The sequence below is a fragment of the Tursiops truncatus genome, chromosome 21 (genome assembly GCF_011762595.2).
Source record: "Tursiops truncatus isolate mTurTru1 chromosome 21, mTurTru1.mat.Y, whole genome shotgun sequence".
In the NCBI taxonomy this organism is placed as follows: domain Eukaryota; kingdom Metazoa; phylum Chordata; class Mammalia; order Artiodactyla; family Delphinidae; genus Tursiops; species Tursiops truncatus.
In genome coordinates, this window is record NC_047054.1 from 8,798,996 (window position 1) to 8,821,637 (window position 22,642).

General features: G+C 40.2%; 1 protein-coding gene across 2 annotated transcripts in view; it reads left to right on the plus strand.

Annotated features, from left to right (window-relative positions):
- CSMD1 (CUB and Sushi multiple domains 1) overlaps positions 1-22,642 on the plus strand; it is a 1,403,311-nt gene that overhangs the window by 536,553 nt on the left and 844,116 nt on the right. For both annotated transcript variants that reach the window (XM_033848938.2, XM_073798556.1), the window contains exon 4: positions 19,707-19,914. In XM_033848938.2, coding sequence (XP_033704829.2) covers positions 19,707-19,914 — 208 coding nt within the window. The remainder of the gene's footprint in view (positions 1-19,706; positions 19,915-22,642) is intronic.

Here is a 22,642-nt window from a genome sequence, read left to right on the forward strand (position 1 = left end):
TTTAAGTTGACATCTTGCAATGAGTATTACTGTAATTTTATCACTCCATTCACCATGTCTTTTTTCTTCCAATTTAATTTAGATTTCTAAACATTATAAATCTGAATAATGCACTTGACCGTTTATACCTTATTTCTTTCATTTTTGACAGCATCTTTCGCCTGTCCACTGTATAAGGTGTGACTATCACTGCCTCTGCTCTTTCCAGTAAATGTTCTGATACTTTCCTTCCTCTATGTGCTCTCAGCTGTAATAGCACTTTTGCAGTATCAAAGTTGTGAACATGTACATTTTATTCTATGCTCATAATTAAGTCCTTCTTAATTTGTCTGAAGGCTGGATAGCAATAAACAACATTCGTGTTATTACAACTGCGTACATACTGTTCCAACATCATCATCCCTGTGCCACTCAGAGAGAGTTCAGATCAGATGAGTTCTTTCTTAGCCTAATTATTCATAATAATGCCACGATTACTTTTTTTCCCCACATTTGGACCAAGACTTTCTCGTTCTGCTTGTTTAGTTAATGTAACATTAGCGGGCTCCAGTGTTACTATTGTCTGCTCTGCGTGTTAAACCCCAAATGCGCATTTCTGACTGGGGTTGGTTTTGATTGAGCGGTGATTTGGGGACTCTTGTGTCTGGCTTTCGGTCAGGGTTGGCAGCTCTGTCTCCATCCATTGGCAGAGGGAGGAAGGAGCCTGGGGTTGTTATGGGCAGGCCTCCCACACGTATATCGCTCTGGTTAGACTCAGTCGTGTGGGCGTCCTTAACTGCAAGGAAAGCTCGAACGAAAAGGCAGAAGAAAAAGCAGATTTGGTAAATGGCTGGCCTGTTGCCGTGACTGCCTTCTATTTGTCCTAAATTTTTGAATTATTTTTTTTTCCCCTTGTTGATTTATAAAACTTATGTTTCATCCCAGTAATCCAGATATCTTCTACTTTACACTTATTTGAATTATTGCTGGGGATGAACTCTGTTCTTCATCCTGAAGGTCACTGACATTTCTCTAACGTAAACCAGATTGCATCGTATTTTGCATACACTCGTCTTCTGCGGTTCCTGAAGTCTCGGTCATCACCACCCTCAGCATATTGTACCTTCGTCCCCTTGTCTGTACCCCTTTTGCCCTCATTTCCCCAAATCCATCAGTTCCCTCTCCCTGTTCCCTCAGAGGGTCCAGCACTGGCTTTTAGATCTGTTATAAGGCAGTGTTTCTGACACTTCTTCCCTGTTCCACTCAACCTGTTCACTATTTTGTAAATCCTGTCTTCTTTTCTCTTTGTTTCATCTCAGACAGTTTCCTGAGAAAGGTTGCTTTGGAGGAAAACCCTTTGAGCTTTAGCATGCCTGCAAATAGTCCCTGTCTGCATCCGTACTGATGGACAGTCTAGCCGAGTATCAAATTATACATGGAAACCATTTCCTCCCAGAATTGTTAAAGCATCGTTTCATTATTTTAAGCATATTATTGGCTTCTGCTTGAAAAGAAATATTCCAAACTAGAAAAGTAATAAGTTTTCCAGGCATATGTCAAAAAAGAGAGAGAAAAAAAAAGCAGGTCTTTAAAAAAGCATCCATAAGTGAAACATTATTTGAGGGAAGATACTATATTCATAAGAGTAGAAGGATAACATACAGCATGGGGAAAAGCCAAAGATGTTTGGAATTAGCTAGGTTGTAGCCCAGAGCATCCTTCTTCTGTGTGATGGAGCTGGTGGGGGGCAGTGACCGTCATCATTCAGGCAGGGGCTCGGGGCTGTCCAGCTGCCACACGCCTAACCAAGAAAAACTCCCAGGTCCTCAGTATTTAGATCAGTGCCGTTCGCTAGAAATATAACGCAACCCACAAGTGGGAGCCAATTATGTAATTAAAATTTCCTAATAACTACATCGATAAAGTAAAAAGAAACAGGTGCATTTAATATTAAGAATGTGTTTTCTTAACCCAGCATAGTCCAAATATGGCCATTTCTACACATAATCAGTATAAAACATTAATGAAGTAGTTTGCACTTTTCCCCGAGTCTTTAAAACCTGACGTGTATTTCACCGTTAAATCATTTCTCAAGGTGAACTAGCCGCATGTTCTCATTAGCTATGTATGTTAGTATCTACTGTTTCAGACAGCTCAGACTTAGCAAGCAGAAGAATTTTAGTTTTCTTTTTTTCTATCCACAACAATCGTTAATGTATGCAGAGTTCTGGTGCTGTGAGTACATGTCACTTTCACTTATGATGTAGGGTTCAGTATACAGTTGTAGTTTTATGATAAGGACTCATAAGAAAATGGGTCTGAAATACACACATGTATGCCATTCTCTGATTGGAATTCTCCCCTTTAACTTCTCGGCAATTGCTGAAACAGATTTGAGCTGAATGGTATCGGAAAGGAGAAGCCTAGTTTTACTTTTACTTTGAAGCAGAAGATCATGGTGAGCCTAGCTCTCCAGTAATCCAAAAAGATTTCTCAAAAGGAATCTCGTTTCAGATACTATCTTACTTTGGGAAGAAATGATATTGGGATCTAATGAACAAAGATTATGGGAAACTTTGAAGAAGAGGCTAATTAGCTATATAGTGGAGTTGGCAAAGAATTGGAAATAGCTTTGTGCGTGTATGGCTCCAGATGTATAAAAGAATAAAAATAAGAGTGATTCTAGGGAGAAAATAAACTAGGTTCAATTCTGGCACCTAGCAGTTATGGTCTATGCTACTGTAAGTACATTGGATTCCTCTCTCACACTTATTTTCCATCTATAAACTACTACATATACTACGGTAAGATGTTCGTACAGCAACCTAGCTACAGAGACCACACACCCAATTTCTAGACAGTATCGTCAATAGAAAAGCAAATGTTTTGAAAAGATTGATATTCTCAGTGTTAGTATGAGGATTAAGGGAAATGACATATGCAAAACATCCTGCAAAGTCTTTAACACATAAAGAAGGTGAATAAAGCACAGGTGATCTAGCATGATGCTTATGGGCTGTGCAGTGTTATTTTCTCTCTCTGTCGTCAATTTTCCTACCTGTGTAATAGTACCTATTTCACAGGTCTGTTGTAAAGATTAAATGAGATAATCCAGATAACATCCTTAACAGAGAACTCGACACAGTGAAGTTCTATATGTATTAGCTGTTGTAATTACTGTTTCTATCTTCTCCCCGCTCCAGTTTTGAAAGCAAATTCAGATTTAAGTGATTGGAGACAAATAGATTATAGGATCTCAGCGCTAGTAGCTCTTAAACAAATGGCTTTTCTGCATTACTGAAATTCTTTGGGGAAAACAAAACAAAACAAAACAACAACTACCAGGCTGATTTAAGAAGAGAAACTGAATGAATAGAGACTCAGACAAAGAGCCAGTTAAGTGCCTACTAAAGGGTGAGTCCGTGTCAGGACAGGTCATTGTGTTTTATGTGTCACTACTTGGGCTGCAATAAGGAAACAAAAGCCATGTATACAGCGTGCGTGTGGATACACATATGCATATAAATCGTATGACAGTATCGAAAATGTAGATTTGGCAATAGTCAGCTGGAGATTATTTCTAGATTCCTTTTCCTTAAGCGACTAATCAATCAACCTTTTTCTTAAGGGATCAATCAATCAAACTCAACGTATTTTTAATAAGGAACACATGGAGGAGCATCTGTTATCTAATGATAGACATTTCAGCTTGGTCACTCAAATTGTAGATTTTTAAGAAAAAGACGCGGTGATAATAACAGTTAAACCTGTAGCAATGACCAAATGTCAGACATCATTTACATGCTTTACAAATATTCTTGTGTTTAACTTTCACAATAACCCTGCAAGTTTTGTATTATCGTTGATCCTGCTTTTCAGTCAGAGAGACTCGGGCACAGAGACGTGAGGTGACTTTTCTGAGGTCACACAGTAGTGAATGGGAGAGTTGGAATCTGGGCCTGGTGTCTTATGCCATTGGGCACTGCAATGCCCGGCTCGTTGCCTTTTAATTTATGAGAATAAAAAAAATAGGTTCCTTTAAAGAAGGAACTTACATTTTCATTGGGGAACAAATATTTGAAGTTGGATTAGACTGACAAACATTTTCTTCTCGAGGGATTGGTGCTTGAGCCCTGAGGAATCTGGGAAGGGGCGGAGAGAACACGGCTTGTCTGGGAATGTCCTGCTTCTGAGGATGAAGCGTGTGCCTTGGTTTTCTCCGGGGGAGATGGAAGTTGGTGGTCTCTAGCATCCTCCCGTTTCTCCACCTGCTCCTTGGGCAATGCAGGAGAAGGTGTCTGGCAGACCTGCAAGCCCTTCAGAGATTACGAGCCTAAAAAGAGAAATATAAAGGCAGTAAGATGCCAGCAGGAAGAGTGACTGCCAGTCTCAGTATTTTCTGCAGAAGCCTGTGGTTCAAAGCAAGCACCAGCTAAAACTGTTTTCTGTGGGCTTGGTGGGAGCTACCACCAGCAACAGCCTCAGGGCTTTCAGATGAACAACATGATGTATAAACCCAGCTCAAGAGAGCCTTGAGCCCAAAGAGAGCTGTTTGGCAGTAGGATCTTTCTTATTATATTTTAAAGGCTAACGTGTGACTTGCTGCAGCCGTTTCTTTGTAGAGTAAGTCAATCTTGGAGCACAGGAGGCAAGCAGGGATCCATTTGCCCCAGTCAGATGGTCTTCCTTCTCTGGGGAAGGCTTCTCTTTGCATGAAGTTGGTCCTCTTTCCTCTTTCTCTTTCGCAACCCTAAATCCTTCCCTACCGCCAATTTGTCCTCGCAGGGATTCTCGTGTGGGGGCAGAAAGGTGAGGCCTGAAGGATGCTGCTGGCAGCTGGGCTCCGTGAACCTGCAGGGTACTGGTTCCAGGCAGAGTGGTGTTACGAGGCCCTTGAGACCAGATAGAAGCTACCTGAGACGTGATTGGCCAGTAACTCTTCCCTCCCTATTTTCCATTTTTGGCCAACAGAATCTTTTTCAGCCACTATGAATTACTAAAGAAGGAAAGCCAGGGGGAAGTAGAAATAGCATGGCTAAGCATTTTATTTAGACCAGATCTCTGCGGCAGGTGTTGCGTTATAAACTTGGCATACATTCGTTTATGTTTTCTTGTCCAAAAGTGTTCAAGGTTAATATCGATACTGAGAGTTTTCAGATGAGGGATCTAACTCCCTGAGATGTGAGGGATCCTGTCCAGGGCTGCAGACACAGTAGGTGGTAAAGGCCATTCTCACTTTGTGTCTTCTGCTTGGCGTGGGTAAGGAGAGGTGTTTTTTTTTTTTCCTTTTGTTCTGTTGAGAAGCGTGATCTGTAAACCACTGAAAAATAACCATAAGTGAGTTATGATCAGGGACTAAAACTGCTTACTCACCAAGACTCTGACCTTGTTTCTCTCTGTCTCAACAAAAGCATTTAAGATAAATATTCACCTAAAAGTGTCAAAACACAGTGTCACTGTTACTTGAGAGTTTTAAAGAGTGTAGGATACGGCAGCTGTTTTGCTTTTTTTGAAGAGTTGATGGATTTTATGCATTTCAGGACAGTTGTATTTCCTCGGAAGGATGACTGAGAGCATGCAAACATGCCACCAAGTAAGGTACCGGGAGCAGTCTCGGCAATACCTTTAATAAAACATGCTAAACAAGGGATGTCAGTGCCTGAAGCTGCAAGTTTCTTTAACTGATAAGCCTTACATAAGGTGACTGGAAATGACAACGTGGCACTGGCCAGCGCTTTACGAAATGTCACTCAGGGTGTTTAATTGCAGACATTCTGCCACTAGTGATGATGGGGAAGACAAATGCTGGGAGAACATGTAGCTGGAGGGGAGGAGAAGGGAGAGAAGTCATGCTTTTTGCGGGTACCGATCAATTCTGTGATATTTAAAACACAGCTGGGTTTTCATCAGTTATGTTACAGAGGTAACGTTGTAAAATGGATCTCAGATGATCTTTCTTGTCAGGACCAAGCATTGCAAAGTAAGATTGAATGAGGTAGTCTTCATATAAGAAACTCAGATCTAAATAAAGTTTGAATGGCTTTAGACAAATGAGTTTTCAGCACTTTTCTTGCATACTGTGTAATAACCAACTCTAAGTCTTACCAAAATTGAAAAAAAATATCAATAACATATGTCAACATTATTAGAGTAAATCTGGTCTACATGGTTTGCATTTCACTGTGATACAAGGCTTTCTGATAAGCACTCTTTTTTTTAATATATATTATCTCATTAAATACAATCTTGGAACTGGTTTAAAGCATAGGCATAAGTGCCTGTGTACAAATCATTTTGTGGATCAATTTACAGTATTTTTCCATGGTTTGTTTTTCCATGTAAGTACCGTATCAGGTTGCAGGGCTGAAGTTGTCTAGTGCCCAAAAAAACACACGTCCAATTAAATGCCATTCATTGGGACAGGCAGTGATGGAGGTGTTTAATAGCGAGGACTCGGTCATTCAAGGTCTTGGTCATTCAAGGTCATTTCTTACTTACTAGCTCCACATCATGGACAAGCTGTCTGCAAAACCTCTGGTTCTGAATCTGTTGAATTGGATTAATGCTACTTCTTTTTTTTTATAATTGAAGTATAGTTGATTGACAATGTTGTGTTACTTTCAAGTGCAGAGCAAAGTGATTCCGTTTGGATTATACATATATAGCTGGATTAAAACTGCTTTTAATTTCATGGGACTGGTAAAGTTTAAATGAGATGCTTGAAGTACTTAATACCAATAATAGCTATTATTATTGAAATCATTATCATTGAAGAGCTAGAATGGAACAGAAATGGAGACCGAAGGAGGCCAGTTCATCCTCTGAAAAGCTCTTAGAGACTAAAGTCATAGAGCATAGTGCATTGTTTTCTCTTTTTAAGATTGGTATTAAATCATAAACATTTCAGTTTTAACTGACAGCATTTTCTTCTCAATATCCTCAATATTATACAAAGGAATAGTTCTCTCTCTCCCCATAATTGAACATAATGATTGTTTCCAGTGTTTGCTTCTACACATAATGCTATAATTAGTGTCTCTGTACATATAACATTGCTTTTGTTTCTTCTGTTTGATTATTTCCTAAGGATAGAATTCTCAGAATGTTATTTATGCTTTGCAAATTTGCTGAACAAATTTCCATGCCACAAGTATTTTTGCTACAATTACTCTTGGTTTTGATGTTAGTATTTCCTTTTAAGTTGCTGAGAATTTACTAGCATTAAAATGATGCCCCGAAGTTGCTTTTTTTTTTTTAATTGCCAGTATAATATATCTGCTGTCTATTTGTATTTGTTCATTTGTTCTTTCAAGAAACGTTTATCCAGGAGAGACAAGATGTCAGATACATTTAACAGTCGGACCACTAGACTTTTTCTGTCAAGGGCCTGATAGCAAATATTTTATGTGTTTCAAGCCATATGGTCTCTGTTTCCGCTACTGTAGTCAGTCATTTTAGAGCAGAAGTCTCCATAGACGCTACCTAAACAAATAGGCATGGCTGTTTCCAGTAAAACTCTATTTACAATAACAGATACTGGGCTGTATGTAGCCCACAGGCTGTAGTTTGCTTACATTAGTTCTTCGCTGGGGCTACAAAGCGAACAAAACAAGAAGGATGCCAACTGCCATGAGAATATCTTAATGGGTAGAGGTAGACCACATAAATCGAAAAACAATGATTAAAAACAAATATGTCACACATCCAATCGTAGTACGTGTTCACAGACGCTCTCACTGAGACAGTGACATTTGATTGAGCTGTGGTGACCAGTTGCTTGGTTTGCCCTGGACTGTCCTGGTTTTAGCGCCGGAAGCCCCATGTCCTGGGAAACCACTACCTTTGGCCAAACCAGCATTATTTGGACCCCTCGGAGAGGTGAGAGATTAAACTGTATGAGAATGTCAAGAGCGTGGTCCAGATCAAGGAATCAGCCAGGGTTTTGATCCTGAGTGACCCCAGGGTGAGTGGAGAATAATGCAGCAGCCAGTATGGTGGAGCAGACTGGACAGTGGTGTGGATCTGGGAGAAACGGTCAGAGAAGATGGGCGTTGAGAGATCCTGGGAGCCCCGTGGACCATCGTACAGACTTTAGCTTCTATTCTGAGCAACGCGGGAAGACACGGGAGGGTTTTGACAAGAGAAGTGGCATCATCTCATCTTGAACGTAAGAGCCTTACGCTGGCTGCTCTGTTGAGCAAAGAATATATGGTGGGAAGGGCAAAGTGGGAAAACCTGTTAGGAAGCCACTGCAGTCTTCAAGGTGAGGGATGATGTCATGTTGAGAGACAGTAGGAGCAGGGAAGGCTGCACAATGCATTTGGGTTAAGAATACAGCTTAGAAGGGTCACCTTTTCCGAGAGACTTCTCTGAAGACCTACTGGACAGTAGATTCCCTCCCGCCTCTGACCCAGGGCACTCTTTATCCTATCATTCTTATTCTTTATCATTGCATTAAAAAAAAAAAAAACTTACAGACTTCATTTTTTCGAGCAGTTTTAAGATGACAGAAAACTTGAGCAGGAACTAGAGAGCGTTCCTATATACTAATTCCTCTGCCCCCTGCACAGTCTCTCCTATTCTTCATATCTTACATTAGTGTGGTACCTTTGTTACAACTGATGAAATGATATCGATACACTTTGACAAATGCATAATGCCATATATCCACCATTACAGTATCATGTAGAATGGCTTCACTGCCCTTAAAATCCTCTGTGTTCCACCTGTTCACCTCTCCCTCCACCAGATACCCTGGTAACCCCTGATCATTTTACTGTCTCTAGAGTTTTACCTTTTCAGAATGTCATATAGTTGAAGCCATACAGTATGCAGCCTTTTCAGATTGGCTTCTTTCTCTTCACAATATGCATTTAAGGCTATTCCATGTCTTTTTGTAGTTTGGTAGTTCAGTTCCTTAGTTTTCGGAATAATATCCCATTATATAAATGCAACAGAGTTTGTTTATCCATTAATCTATTGAAGGACATCTTGGTTGCTTCCAAGTTTTAACAATTATGAATAAAGCTGCTATAAAAACAAAACAAACAAACAAACAAAAAAGAATACGGTTTAAAGAAAGAGCCAGTAGAATTTTACGATGCAGCAGTTACAGGATATGAGAGAAATAGGAGAGTCATGGATGACACCATTTTTATCTAAGCCACTGGAAGAATGGGGTTCCCATTTACTGAAAGGGAGAAAGCTAGGGAATTTCAGATTTGGAAAAGGAAAGGTCAAGAATATGATTTGGGGGTTAGTAAGTCTGGAATGCTATTTAGACATCCATATGGATATGCCAGGTTGGCAGGTGGATACAAAAACTGAAATTCAAGAGAGATCTGGAATTGAACTACAAATTTGAGAACTGTCAACATATGTACCGTATTTACATCCACATAACTGAAACTAGATGAGATCACCCAGGTAGTAAATGCAGTTAGGAAGAAAAGAGGTCCAAATACTGAATACTGGGCACTATACTAAGGATTGGGAGATGGAATCAAAATAATGAGGAGATTGAGAAGAAATGGTCAATAAGATTAGAGGCATCCATGTGTGTAGTATATAAAGTAGTAGTGAATAAAAGCATATGTACACGTTGTACTAGTGTCATTTTTTTTTATTTTGTTGCTATACTATACCTTTGTATGATGTAATCATTGGTGGAAAATGGAAGATGGGTACACAGAATCACCCTGGACTATTTTTGCAACTTCTTATGAATTTGCAATTATTTCAAGATAAAAGAAAGTTTTAAAAGTATATTGAGAAAAGTCCTTCAAAGAGGTGGAGATGGATAACTGTGGGATGTTGTTGAGTGCTTGTATAAGATAAGAACTGAGGAATGACCATTGGATTTGTTGGTGTGGCTGACGTGAGAAGAGCAGTTCTTGTGGACCGCTGAGGACAAAATCCTGACTCAAGTGGGTTCAGTAGAGGATGGGAAGAAATTAAAGACTGCAATTATATACATTTCTTGAGATGTGTTGCTGGGAGAGGGATTTTTATAAATAAAGTTAAAGGTACATATGGAGTCTGGAAAATAGATGTGGAATCAAAAGATAGTTGCTTTTTAAAAAACGTTTTTGAATGGGGAAAATTGTAACATGTTTGTATGCTGAGAGCAGTTCTCCAATAAAAAGGGTAAATGATCATTTGTTGGGAGGTTTGGCTTAGAAACTTGTTCAGGGATGAAAGCAAGAGCACAGACAGCATTAACCCTAGGTTAAAAGCGTTTGCCATTCATATGGGAAGGAAATTTTATGAGCAGAAAAGCAGATAGGTGATCAAATATGGTGTCAATAGATTGTAAAATGTCTCTTTTGATTGCTTCTGTTTTCTTAGGGAAATAGGAAACAAAATCACCATGTAGTATTAAGGATGTGGTAGGAGATGCTGGCAGGTGAATGAGGAAGAGGGTACAAAATGGTCATTCCCCCTGAAAGAGGACTGAATGGATGAAGGGTATAAAGTAGGAATGTCATCATTGAAAGCCAACTTGGATGTGGTCCTTAATTTAAAGTTAGACCCATTAGCGTATTTTTGTTTTGGGTTTTTCTCCAGCCATGTTTACCATGGGAGAAAATGTGGATTTGCCCTGATTTGAGTCTAAGGTGTTGACAGTGGAGTTACGGCAGACCCAAGGCAATGACTGAAATGATGGCCATGAAATCTGAGGATGGCAAGGGGAGAAATGGGGACATGAGGGGCCTGAGGGGAAGGAAGTGAAAAAATGTCAAGATCAGGGAACTGTAGGTCTATCGGTGTCAAAGAAATATTGAAGTTAAGGTATTTGAGGCAGTGACCTGGAAATATAGAAAGTGGAGGTCTGAGAATGGGACACCCCACCTTGCAGCTCTGGAAAATGATCATTTATTGGTATTGAGAAGATGAAGGGTGATGGTGGGAATGAATGACTGTGTGGGGTTAGGTTTTTGGAAGAGGAGCCGAATGAACTGAGAGGCCAATATTCAGAAGATGATCTAACTCGATACTGAAATCAGCAAGAATCAAGACAAATGTAGAGCTGGAGAAACTGAGCCAGAAGTAAACATCTGCAAGGACTAGTGGGGCTGCCCAGGGGATGTTGTAGATGACTCCAGGGAAGAAGGTGTTGGATTCTGAGGACGAGAGACTCCACGCTGGGGAAAGAACAAACGTGGTCCAGAAGTCGTAATGAGATGCGTGTTAGTGGGCATGTAGTCCAGCTCTAGGGACAGTGGTACTTGGGCTGTGGATGCTGAACATTGACCTTGGGGAGGATTTCATGATGCAACGTTCTCAGAAGACAGCCGGCTTCCACGAGGAAGAAGTGAGGGGGTACCTCAGAAGTGGCTGAGACGCAGGAAGTTCTGCTGGTAGTTGACCTTGAGTTTCAGAGGACTTAGCAGAAGGGTTTTAAGAACTTGGGAGAGGTAGGGGTCAGACACGTGAGCTTTGTAGATCTTTGAGCGAATGAGGGTCTGAGGGGATGAGGGGTGACCTAGGAGACCAGCGTTCACCTCCAGTGTCTTCAGTACCTAAGGATGAAGGGTGTAAGAGGTTAATCTCCTGATGGTCTCAGGTGTGACATAGGTGGTGGTGAGGCTACAAGAACAGAAGCAAAAGATCTGGGCCCCCTTTCATTCCAGCCCCAGGAGGAGTGGAAACCTGGGGAAGGAGGCTGCCTCCTGGTGACTGGGCTCTGTGTGACTCTCCCCTCCTTCTGAAGCAGCTGCTAAACTCCTGGTGAAAACAGTGTGTAGACTTGGAAGGGCAGTTTTACTCAAAGCAGTGGTACAATGGTCAAAATAATTAAATAAACTATCATTGAGTGATCACTGCATGCCAGATGGGAGAAAAAAATAATAGCTATTTTTACTGAGTCCTTAGTATTGTTCTGAGCACTTTACAGCTATTGGTCTGTCTAACCTTCCCAACCACCCTGTGAATAGATGCCATTATTATCTTCATTTATAAATAACCAAACTGAGGCCCAGAGAAGAGAACTTGTGACACAAAAGTGGGAAAACCTGGATTCAAACCCAGACAGTCTGACTTGTACGTACCAATATTCTACACAGCCCTAGGGAAGGTATGTTAGAGACTCTTGCCTAGTATTAGACATTGAACATTATAAATGTGTGTGCGTTTCTTTTTTCTTTCCTGGATGCTTTTCATACAATTTTTAAAATTGAGAAGAAACTATACAACCCACTGTATACCCTGCATTTTATAAATTCAATATTCTAGGTCAGGAATTTGTTGAAGCAATGTTACAAATGCTCGGTAAACACTGCATGGTTTGGTTCGGGTGCAACATACTTTATTTAATGATTTATCTGTTGTTAAACATTTAGTTGGTTTCAATTTTTCTTTATGATAAATATGGCAAAGTATGTCTCTAAATAATGTTTTATTCTGTATTTTGAATCATGCCCTTAAGATACATTCCTAGCAGCATTTATACCCAGGCAACGCTTATAATAATTTTACAGTTTAGGATGGAAATTTTTTAATGTTTTGAAATTCCTTAGGGGAAATAGTGCACTCTGATTTCTGCTTACAGTTAGAATTGTTTTCCCCACTTACAGAAATCAGTAGGTTCAAACACATCTTTTATTAAAAACCTTATCTGCTTCGTGGATTAACTTGATGGCATTCAGACTCCTTTAAGCTGTAGAATGTTTTTTTTTTCCAAATGTAAGATTTTTTGAAAATTCAATATAGGACATGGACTTAAAGAAATAATTGCTCTGAGACATTTGGTGTGGGAACAAAGCCCAACCAGTTGACTTTATTTGCTACTTGTAACCTGTGACTCCTACATGTGGATGTCCTAGGAGCACAGTTTTTAAAATATAGAGTGAAGTGACTCAATATTATATGCATCATTTTTTTTTTTTTTTTTTTTTTGCGGTACGCGGGCCTCTCACTGTTGTGGCCTCTCCCGTTGCGGAGCAACAGGCTCCCGCCGCGCAGGCTCAGCGGCCATGGCTCACGGGCACAGCCGCTCCGCGGCATGTGGGATCTTCCCGGACCGGGGCACGAACCCATATCCCCTGCCTCGGCAGGCGGACTCTCAACCACTGCGCCACCAGGGAAGGCCTGTATGCATCATTTTATTAAGAAGTATTTTGTGTGCTAATTTTTACAGTCAAGTATTTACTTGGCAGTTTCGAACCTATCTTCATTTTCTTTCTGCGTAATGTGTAAAAAAAGGTGTATGGGGGGAGATGATGGAATTCTAAATAGCATTTACTTAATTAGATTCCCTCCAGTTTTTCAGCTTCCAGACAAAACATTGCTCTGGATATAGCAAAATTAATGTTCAAGTAAAATTTTTGATACATTTGTACTGCTGTGAACATCCAGGGATAAAAGAAGCTTACATTATGTTCATATAACTATATTATTTAAATATTGGTCAGAATTATTTAGTTTATTTTAATGGTTACTTATTTTTTTAAATACATTTTACTTTTTATATGTGGTTTTTAAGTTTACATCAGATGCTTATGGAGCTTGAAATAATTCTTCAGTTTCCGGGAAGATTGTTCATAATCTCCCTTTCTTAATGTTTTGCACTGATTATTTTGCTTTCTCTGCCTGCCTTGGCTTTAATTCTTCTAGAAATTTCCCCACTGCTCTGCTGAGAATAAAAATAATATTTCTGGACTTGTGGCCTAGCTACTTGATGAGAACAAAGCAAAACAAGCCGTCAGCTAAACCCCTCCTGGACCTGCTACCACGATGAAACCTTCTTCTTGGCAATTAATTTTCATCTGAAATACCTCTCTGCTTAGAGGCTTGCTGTTGTTTTTAGTAGAGTATTATTTTTTTAAACTTCATGGTTGAAAATACCTCCTATTTCTATACATAAATTAACTTTTCTATTTCTACTCTTAGAAATGATATAGTTTGATGCCATGCTTAGGCCCAGAAATATATATTACTGTAGTCCCATTTTTCCTACTGAAGGTGACTGAGTATAGGCTCCAGGTAACTGGTATATGTACAGGAAATGCTGAGTCATTCACACAATGAGGCGGGTGGGGGTGGGGAATTTTACTGGGTTCCAGGCCACCTACTAGGAATAGCAGACCTGTGCAAAGGCAAGCTCGTAAAGCTTATGGTTCAATGCTTCGCCCTTAGCAAAGTGCTAAGACGTAACAGAGCAGGATGAAGAGACAGGGAGTGGTCCAAAGTAGCTGCCAGTTCATTCACAGCGGTCAGAGAAGGTGGACCCAGGAAGGGGACTAATGAACAGACCGGAAGGCAGGACGGTGAGTGCAGAGGCCCTGGGGCAGGGACGCACTTGGCTGTGGTCCCCGCAGGCTATGGTTAGAGGGGGATGAGGAGAGGTGGGGTGCACAGAGGCCAGGCAACGTGGGCGTGAGATGGGGGCATTGGGTCAGATCACCTAGGGCTTCTCAGGTCCTGGTCGGGTTTGATTTTATTCCGAGTGGGGATACGGAAAGTTTAACAGTTTTGAGTGGAAATTTTTAAGATTCAAGTTAAATTTTAAAAGGATCAGTCTGGTTAATTTGAGTGAAACAGATTCCAGAGAAAAGATGAGAGTAAGAAGATCATTTAATTTTCAGTACTATTGTGTGTGTGCTTGTAAGTGTATGTGTGTGTGTGTAAACAGCATTAAGAGATGATTCCAAAGGTTTGTGGCCATTATGTGTAATATATATGTTATATATATATATAAATCTAGCTAATGATCTCTAGTTTTGAAATCTCTATATCTAATTTTCAAGTAAAGCATTTGATTTTAGTATTTTATTTATGAATAATTAGAGGAAAAGTGTTAAATTGTTTAGTTTAACTGTGTTTTTGCAGTGTTACTGATTTATAACCAGTGAGGCCTGCCTTGTGAAAACATATCTCAGAAATTATAAACTTATGTATTTAAAAATATAATTTGTCATATAAAATAATTTAAATTACATTTGTCACACATATTTTCCATCAAAATACGAATCCTAGTGTTAGAGATATGTTAAATAAGAACAACAATAAATTTATTATATCTATACTGATTTTTCGGTTTTTCTAAAGAGATAACATTTTAGTTTAGAACATTTAATAACTATTTCCTAATTAATTTATCAAAAAACTGTGTAAAGTGTACCAGAATGAGAGTATTTTCAAATACTATTGCAGTAACTAGAATTCTTTTAAATTACTTTAAATAAACATATTATCTAAGGGGAAATATTTATAGTCTTCCTATGTTTTAATAAGTTTAAATAGGTCAAATATCCAATGAATGATTTATCTTGACTCAAAGAAAGAATACTACACAGCATTTTAATATGGTTTTAATTCCTCTTGTTTAGAAGGATCTATATAATACCAGTGAAAAGAACTGGAAAAAGCACTAATTAAATTCATCTAAATAATTGGTTCTTAATGAGAGGCAATTCTGTCCCCAGAGAACAGTTGGCAATGTCTGGAGACATTTTTGGCTGTCACAATGGGGGCGATAATCTTGGCGATTAGTGGGTACAGGGTAGGATGCTGCTAAACCTTCTACAATGCAAAGGACAGCCTCTCAGAACAAGAAATTCTTTGGCCCCAAATGTCAGTGGTGGAGAGGTTGAGAAGCGTGATCTCAGTGTTATCTCTTTATAATAACTTGAAAAAGGAATTTGCTTTCTCCTTGCTGCTCTTTATTATAGGAGACACCTGTAATGATGAGGTGTAGGTACCTCCTAGAAAATGCAGGGTCTTCATTCATGTACATTTCCCGAGCAGATAACTGAAAAAGAGATATGAGTGAATATTTTATGATTGTGGACAACTCATATTTTCACCTTGGAAATTGGTGATGTAGTTAAAAATTTCCATCACCTTGGAAATTGGTGATGTAGTTAAAAATTAGGACGGGGATATATGATACTGTGTCTCTGTGTTCCTTGGGGCCTTTAGATGGAGAGATTTTTATCTCTGAACTCTGAACTGTCACTACTACTATTGCTGCTATACTAGTCTTACTATTACAAATGACAACAAAAGCAAAATCAGTAAACACATCTTGAACCACAGTAGAGTCTATTGCATAGCGCTGTAAAGACCAGCGGACGTAACCCATTGCCTTAGCCCAAGGCTAAGGTCATAGGAGTGTCAGCTTCATCCTCGTGTCCATCGAGATACCAGCAGTTGCTCTAGTAAAGTTCAGGTATCGTCAGTATTTTTTATTGGGCACTTTAAAAATAATATATGGTGAGATACAAAAGTAAATAAAATATCATACATGATTTTGAGGGGTTTATTTTTTTGAGATTTTGAGAAATATAAAGAGATTTATGAAAGGACTGGGCTCATTGGATTTGGAGGCGGAGTCTTAACACTTGCAGTCAACAGGCTGGATCCAGGGGAGACAGGGCTGTAAGTCCCAGCCCGAGTCCATGTATGAAGGCAGTCAATCCAAGGGAGTGAATTCTCTCTTAATCCACCTTTTTGTTCTATTCAGGTCAGCCTCACAGACACACTCGAATAACGTTTAACCAACTATCCGGGCTCCCTGTGGTCCTATCAAGTACCCATGACACCTCTGTTTTCCTAGCCTCAGTCCCACGAGAGTAGACTCTGAGGTCCAGACTTAATGCGGCTAAAGTATTTGGGAGGTGATTCAGGAAGCAAAGTGAACTAGTGAGGAGGTGAGGCTGGGAAGTGAAGAATGCCATTGAGGTATGCTTTAATAGGGTTAGTCTTGTGGGCATTGGTACTAAATCTCTCTGGGTCTTATCTGATACTCCATGTAAGTTACAGTTTAAAATTTCCCCACCAAGGGGAGAGAAGGCGGAGAATTTATTCACCACATTCCATCCCTCACTGTTTCTGGGTTATTCCTGAGTGTATTTCCCAGACTCAAACGGGGCTTATGTTACCCTTCCTCACATGCTATTACGTTTTAGATGTGTAAAATGTTATAGTTTAGAGAACAAATTATCTTACAAAACTGGGGAAGAAGCTAAAACTGTTAAAATGTTTTGTTGGAAAAACATGTGAAGCACCGTTGCAGTTGCTTTCAAACACACACAGACATGTTCAAACACACACAGACATGTTCGAACACACATACACATGTGACCTCACTCTGTACAGTTTTTTATTGTTTGTTATCCAATGAGTGGCATGAATTATTTTTGTTTTGTTTTATGTGCTTAATTATCAAAGAAGGTATCATCAGTCAGACTACCTGATAGTGTTCTGTAATATTTTATTTGAAATGCTGCATTAAGAATTATAATACATCCTGCATCTGTTTAGCCTGACATAATTCTGACTGTAACTCATTTAAAAATGTTCTGTGGTCATTACAATATCTACCAGAGAAAACGCAATGGTGATTGCAGCCTTGGAAGAATTATAGTTTTTGTTCTCTACCAACTTTTTAATTTTCTTTCTCTTTAGTTTCATTTTCTATTCTTTTTGTCTTCCTCATACAGTCTACTCCTAGTCTCAACAGAGTAGCCATAAAATCGCACCACTAGGCTGCGCCTGTGATGGGCATCCCAGGCTCCTCTGGAGTTAGTGAGTACAGAACTCACTCACTAGGCCATCCAAGCGTGGTCCTCCATGACCTGCTTAAGCCCTCAGCTGAAGTCCTAGGAAAATCTAGATACTTAGTGTCTAAACTCTTAGAGTCATTGGATCAAAGGAAGTGACACTGGAGGTTATCCAGTTCAACCACCCTTTTAAACAGAAGGTAGATGTGTTGCTGAGACATCAGTGCCGCTATCAGCTTGCAGATACCAGCACAGCTCTGTCCGCTGATAAAATATTCCTATACCAGGTAATATATAGCCACTTCCTGGAGTCCCTGGAAACACGATGTCACCCCAGCTCAGTAGACACCTTCTACAGGTCCTCAGATCTTCCGACAGTTGAGCGACCAGAGGGAGAAAGGCTGCAGGGGAGGAACTCCACGGCCCTGCCCTAGAGCTACAGCCAAGGTCCGTGGTTGATGTTTGGTACCCGTGCATACATACTCTTGTCAGATAGGTTTAGTATCACCTCTGTTCAGTCAAGGTCACCAAGATACTTTCCCAAAGAACCCAGTATGCTTCTTACCCTCTTCACTCTTATTTTATGGTTATAGTGTATTATGCGCACAAATACACCTGTTTCGAGGTCTTTTAAATCATAAACAATGCTTCAGCGCATAGGTTACAGTTTCAAAAATCCAGAATAATTTGATATGAGTGTTTCTCCTCTAACACTTGGGAAGGGGAGCTGTTCGCTAGGCAGCTGAATTACAAACCACTTATGCGGTCTTCGCCGTCAGATTTAATACATTTCATGTAATCACCCAACCACAGCATTGGATTTGAAAACTTTTAAGTTTATATATATATGTGTGTGTGTGTGTGTATCAGCTTTTTATATATAAGTGTGATATGCTTATATACACAGTTATTTATTCAGTAGCCAATGTAAATATCTGTTCCAAGTGATCTCTGTCTAGTCCCACAAGCCGCCAAAGGCAAGTTTCCCATCTTGGTAACAGGCTGACTTTGTCCATCACTCTAATTGTAACGCTGATGTCCCTCATTGTGAAATACAATTGTCCCTTGGTATCCACAGGAGATTGCTTCCAGGTTCCCCTGCAGATAACAAAATCTTCGGATGCTCAAGTCCCTTACATAAAGTGGCATCGTATTAGCGTGTAACCTACATACATCCTCCTGTATACTTTAAATGATTTCTAGAATACTTATAATACCTAAAACAATGAAAATACTATGTAAATAGTTGTGGGCATGCAGCAGACTTTAGTTTTGCTCTTTGGAACTTTCTAGGAATTTTTTTTGTATGTTCTTCCTCTGTTGGTAGAATCTGTGTTTGCTGAATCTGCAGATATAGAGGACCAAGTGTATACTGTTTGCTAGGATTGTCTGATAGGAAAGAAGGAAGGGAGGGACGGTATTTACAGACTTGTCTTAAAACATGTTATTTCACAAATATTTATCTACCCTATATGTACAGTTTACTACGTATATAACATTTTATAATAGATGATTATATAAATTGAATACCATCTATTTTTTACTCTGTGGAGAAAGTTACAGGATCCATTTCTCTTCAAAACAATATTTATTCCAATGCTGCTTTGCATCCTAAATGTATTTTATCTTACTGACCTTTTCCTTGTCACTTTTCCAAGATAATCCATTTTAAGTTTTCATGCAACTATTTCCTACTCAGAACTTCTTTATGAGTTGATGTGTCTCCGTTATATCATTCAAGAACTTATCTGGAATTCAAAACCAAGTGCACATTCCAAACTCTACAGGACATAAAGATTAGGGCAACTGCTTCTTTTAAGATCACTGTATTTTCAAGCCAGCTCTCAGAAAAGGAAGAAATGATGGCCACATACTGTTAAGACTCACACCTTACTTCCGTCTTCCAAGATGCAGAGGAAACCTTTGAAGATACGGTTCAGCTGTCTGTGAATGTCAGGTGTATAGTAACCGCACGTTCCAGATTTTAGAAATGACAATTTCACTTCTTTGTATAGTGGCAGTTCAGTTAACAACGCGGTGTAATGGGTAGACTTTTGTTTCTGTGGAACTAAACTAACAAAGCAGGAGAAACCCTTTGTCAGGTTGTGTGTCGCTATTTGGGGTTCAGAAAATATGTGTCACTGATCAAGCGTGACACTTTGTGGAGGTGCTTGTGTACGAGGCCATTTTCAAGTACGCATTCTTTGTTTCTGTCCTGTGCAGCTGAGGGGGCCTGCGGAGGGACCTTACGGGGGACGAGCGGCAGCATCTCCAGCCCCTACTTCCCTTCAGAGTACGAGAACAACGCCGACTGTACGTGGACCATCCTCGCGGAACCCGGGGACACCATTGCTTTAGTCTTCACTGACTTTCAGCTCGAAGAAGGATATGACTTCTTAGAGATCAGCGGGACAGAAGCGCCCTCCATATGGTGAGTACTGGACAAGAAATGTCCTTCCCACTTCCCACAACAGACTTGACAAAGTTGTGTTCTTTCCTTGCCTTCCGCTGTTGGCTGCTAAAATGTCATCTATACTGTGACTGATTTCCAAGTTTCTAAGATGTCTTTGTGCTGGTATTCGGAGCTGTTATCTGGCCTTGGGCACTGGAACGTATCATGTTTCATCTTGGATTCTTATAAAGCAACACAGAAGATGGCAGCTAAGTGAGCTAAGCTAGTTTTGGATTTGGTCTGGAGCTGATTCAGTGTAAACAGATATTTTTAGACAGTGGAGATTTAAAAATGTCACGTCACCAACCGTTTGTCGCCTCTGCTGCAGATGTGTGATTGTGTATGTCTTTTCCTCCCTGGAGATGCTGCACCACGTCATATAACCACCTGTGAGGGTCACAGGCAAACCGTAAATACTAATCTGATACACAGGTAATGCCAGTCATCTGATGATCAGTTCTCTGGTGTGTGCGCTAGTGGCAACAGAAGAAAACCTGATCAGATCCATTACAGTCTCTGGTGTATGGTGTTTCTTGTGTGAGAGCAGCTCTAGCTGTGTCTATAAGTACAACTGAAAAGGGAGAATTCGAAGAATAAATGTTTAAAGACTTAAGGTATACTTTAAATTATGTTGTTTGTTATGGGTTGAACTGGGTTTTTTTTGTTTTGTTTTTTCAATTTCTTAGCATTTTAAAAACTGCAGCTGTTATCTATTTCAGGTCTTGAACGGTAAGGAAACTTGACAATATGTATGTTCAAATTAAGTTGGGATAGAGGAAATGTTGGCTATTTGTGCATTGGTGGAGGAGATGAAATGAATGATTCTGAATATCTCTATAGGTTTAAGTCTGTATTTCAGTACAGAGACTGAAGGATAAAAATATCAAACCTGACAAATGTCATAAACTGTTTTACATTTTAAACCAATTAGCAACATTGAATTTTATTTTCCAAGACTCAAAACTCAAAGCAGAGGATTCATATTTATAGTTTAAGTCATTTCCTTTCGTTAGTTTTATTGTTCTTATGTTAAATGCTACTTCAGTTAAAAGAAAAGTAACCACTGCCTCTGTGATCTTTGTTTTTCATTTCATTGATCTGAGCAATCCTTTTAGATCAGGCAAGCTTACCCTTTTGCTTATTTCATGTTATACAATTTAAAGACTCAAGGATTGGTTTATGTTATTATCTATCTACCTTTTTGTAACATCAGTGTTAGTGGAAACAGATACCAAACTGAAAGCTGAATGTCCTGGATTTTGCTCCAAGTTCTGCCCCAAACCTTCCTTGTGACCTTGGACAAATCATTTAACTGCTTGTATAAAAAGGCGCTATCCTAAATGAGCTTTTGAATTAATTCATTCAACATCTACTGAGTGCCTTTCTCTGTGTATCACTGTAGGAGATTCAGTGATGCAACACCCTCCTAGCTCTAAAGTCACCTTGTTTTGGTTTCCAGAAAATCATTGCCATGCAAAACTACATGGTGACGGTTTCTCAGAAACTCAGGGACTCATGGTAAAGGCCTTATTTGTGAGAGATTCTAGACATGATGGGCGTCACCTGGATGGTGAGGTGTCAGGCTGGGGGAGAGAAAAAAAAGTAGGCATATCGGAGGATGATTGTAGACTCCACAGTCAAGGTTGGCTTTCGCCAAACAAATGCCGTTTATGTAGGAAAGGAAACTCAGATGTCCATATCCAAGTCTGAAAGAAAAATAGGAATGCTGAACAGAGATGCCAGTCCTGGTGGCGCAGAGCCTCGCAGGAGGCCTCGCGGCGCGTTCCCACACCACGTGACCACCTTGAGCAGGGAGACCTCCTTCAGTTCACGTGTCTTCAGTAAGCGGTCCCCAAGAGTGAGACAATGTTACTTGACTTGGTTTTGCCTGTTTCTTCTTTTCTCATCCCCGCTGGTTTCTTTTGCGTCCTCTCCTCCCCTCTGTTTTATCTCCATCGGTCCTTTCCCCCGACACGGGTCCCCTCCAGCTTCTATACCAGACTCAGAAAAATGTGCTCGGAAGGGGTCTTGAATCTGCTAAAATTGCCACCTGTCGGAAATGCCAGGTGAGGCCACGGCAACCTGCGGGGCCTGATAGCAGTGACTCACAATCGTGACATAGAGAATATTGTCGTGGCAGCCAGAGAAATGGCCCTGTGTCTTCCTGGTGTTTGGATTCAGACTGGAAGACGTTTTCCAGCTGTCTGAAATCTCCCTGTATTTGCCAGGATACCAAGATCAATGATCCAGCAGCAGTTGGGAGGAATTGGGTAGTTGATGGAAAAGCTGTCCGTGGGACTTTGACCCTGGGTGCCTTCTGGTCTGATAAACTGGGTTACCTGTTGGTTCATCATGATTTCTCTGTTTTGACAGCCATTATCAGACAGAGAGTTGTACTGATCATTATATTCTCCTGATGACTGAGAGGCACAAAGGGTAAGAGATGGCAAAGCTGAGGGAGCGTTGGCAGAGCTGCAGCTGGATCTGCAGGCCCCTGAACCCAAACTATGTTTCCTTTTTACTGTAAGACCGTCCCCCCAATGGAAGAACCCAGGTCTGAGCTTAACGGCCTGTCAGGAAGTTCCCTTTTCTCTGTTTCAGGACTGCACTTTGGGTCCTAAAGCCTTGGGCAGACAACCACCGTAGGGGAGATGGGCCACTTGAGAAACCATTTAGCACACACGCTGCATCAGGAAAGTCAGGGACA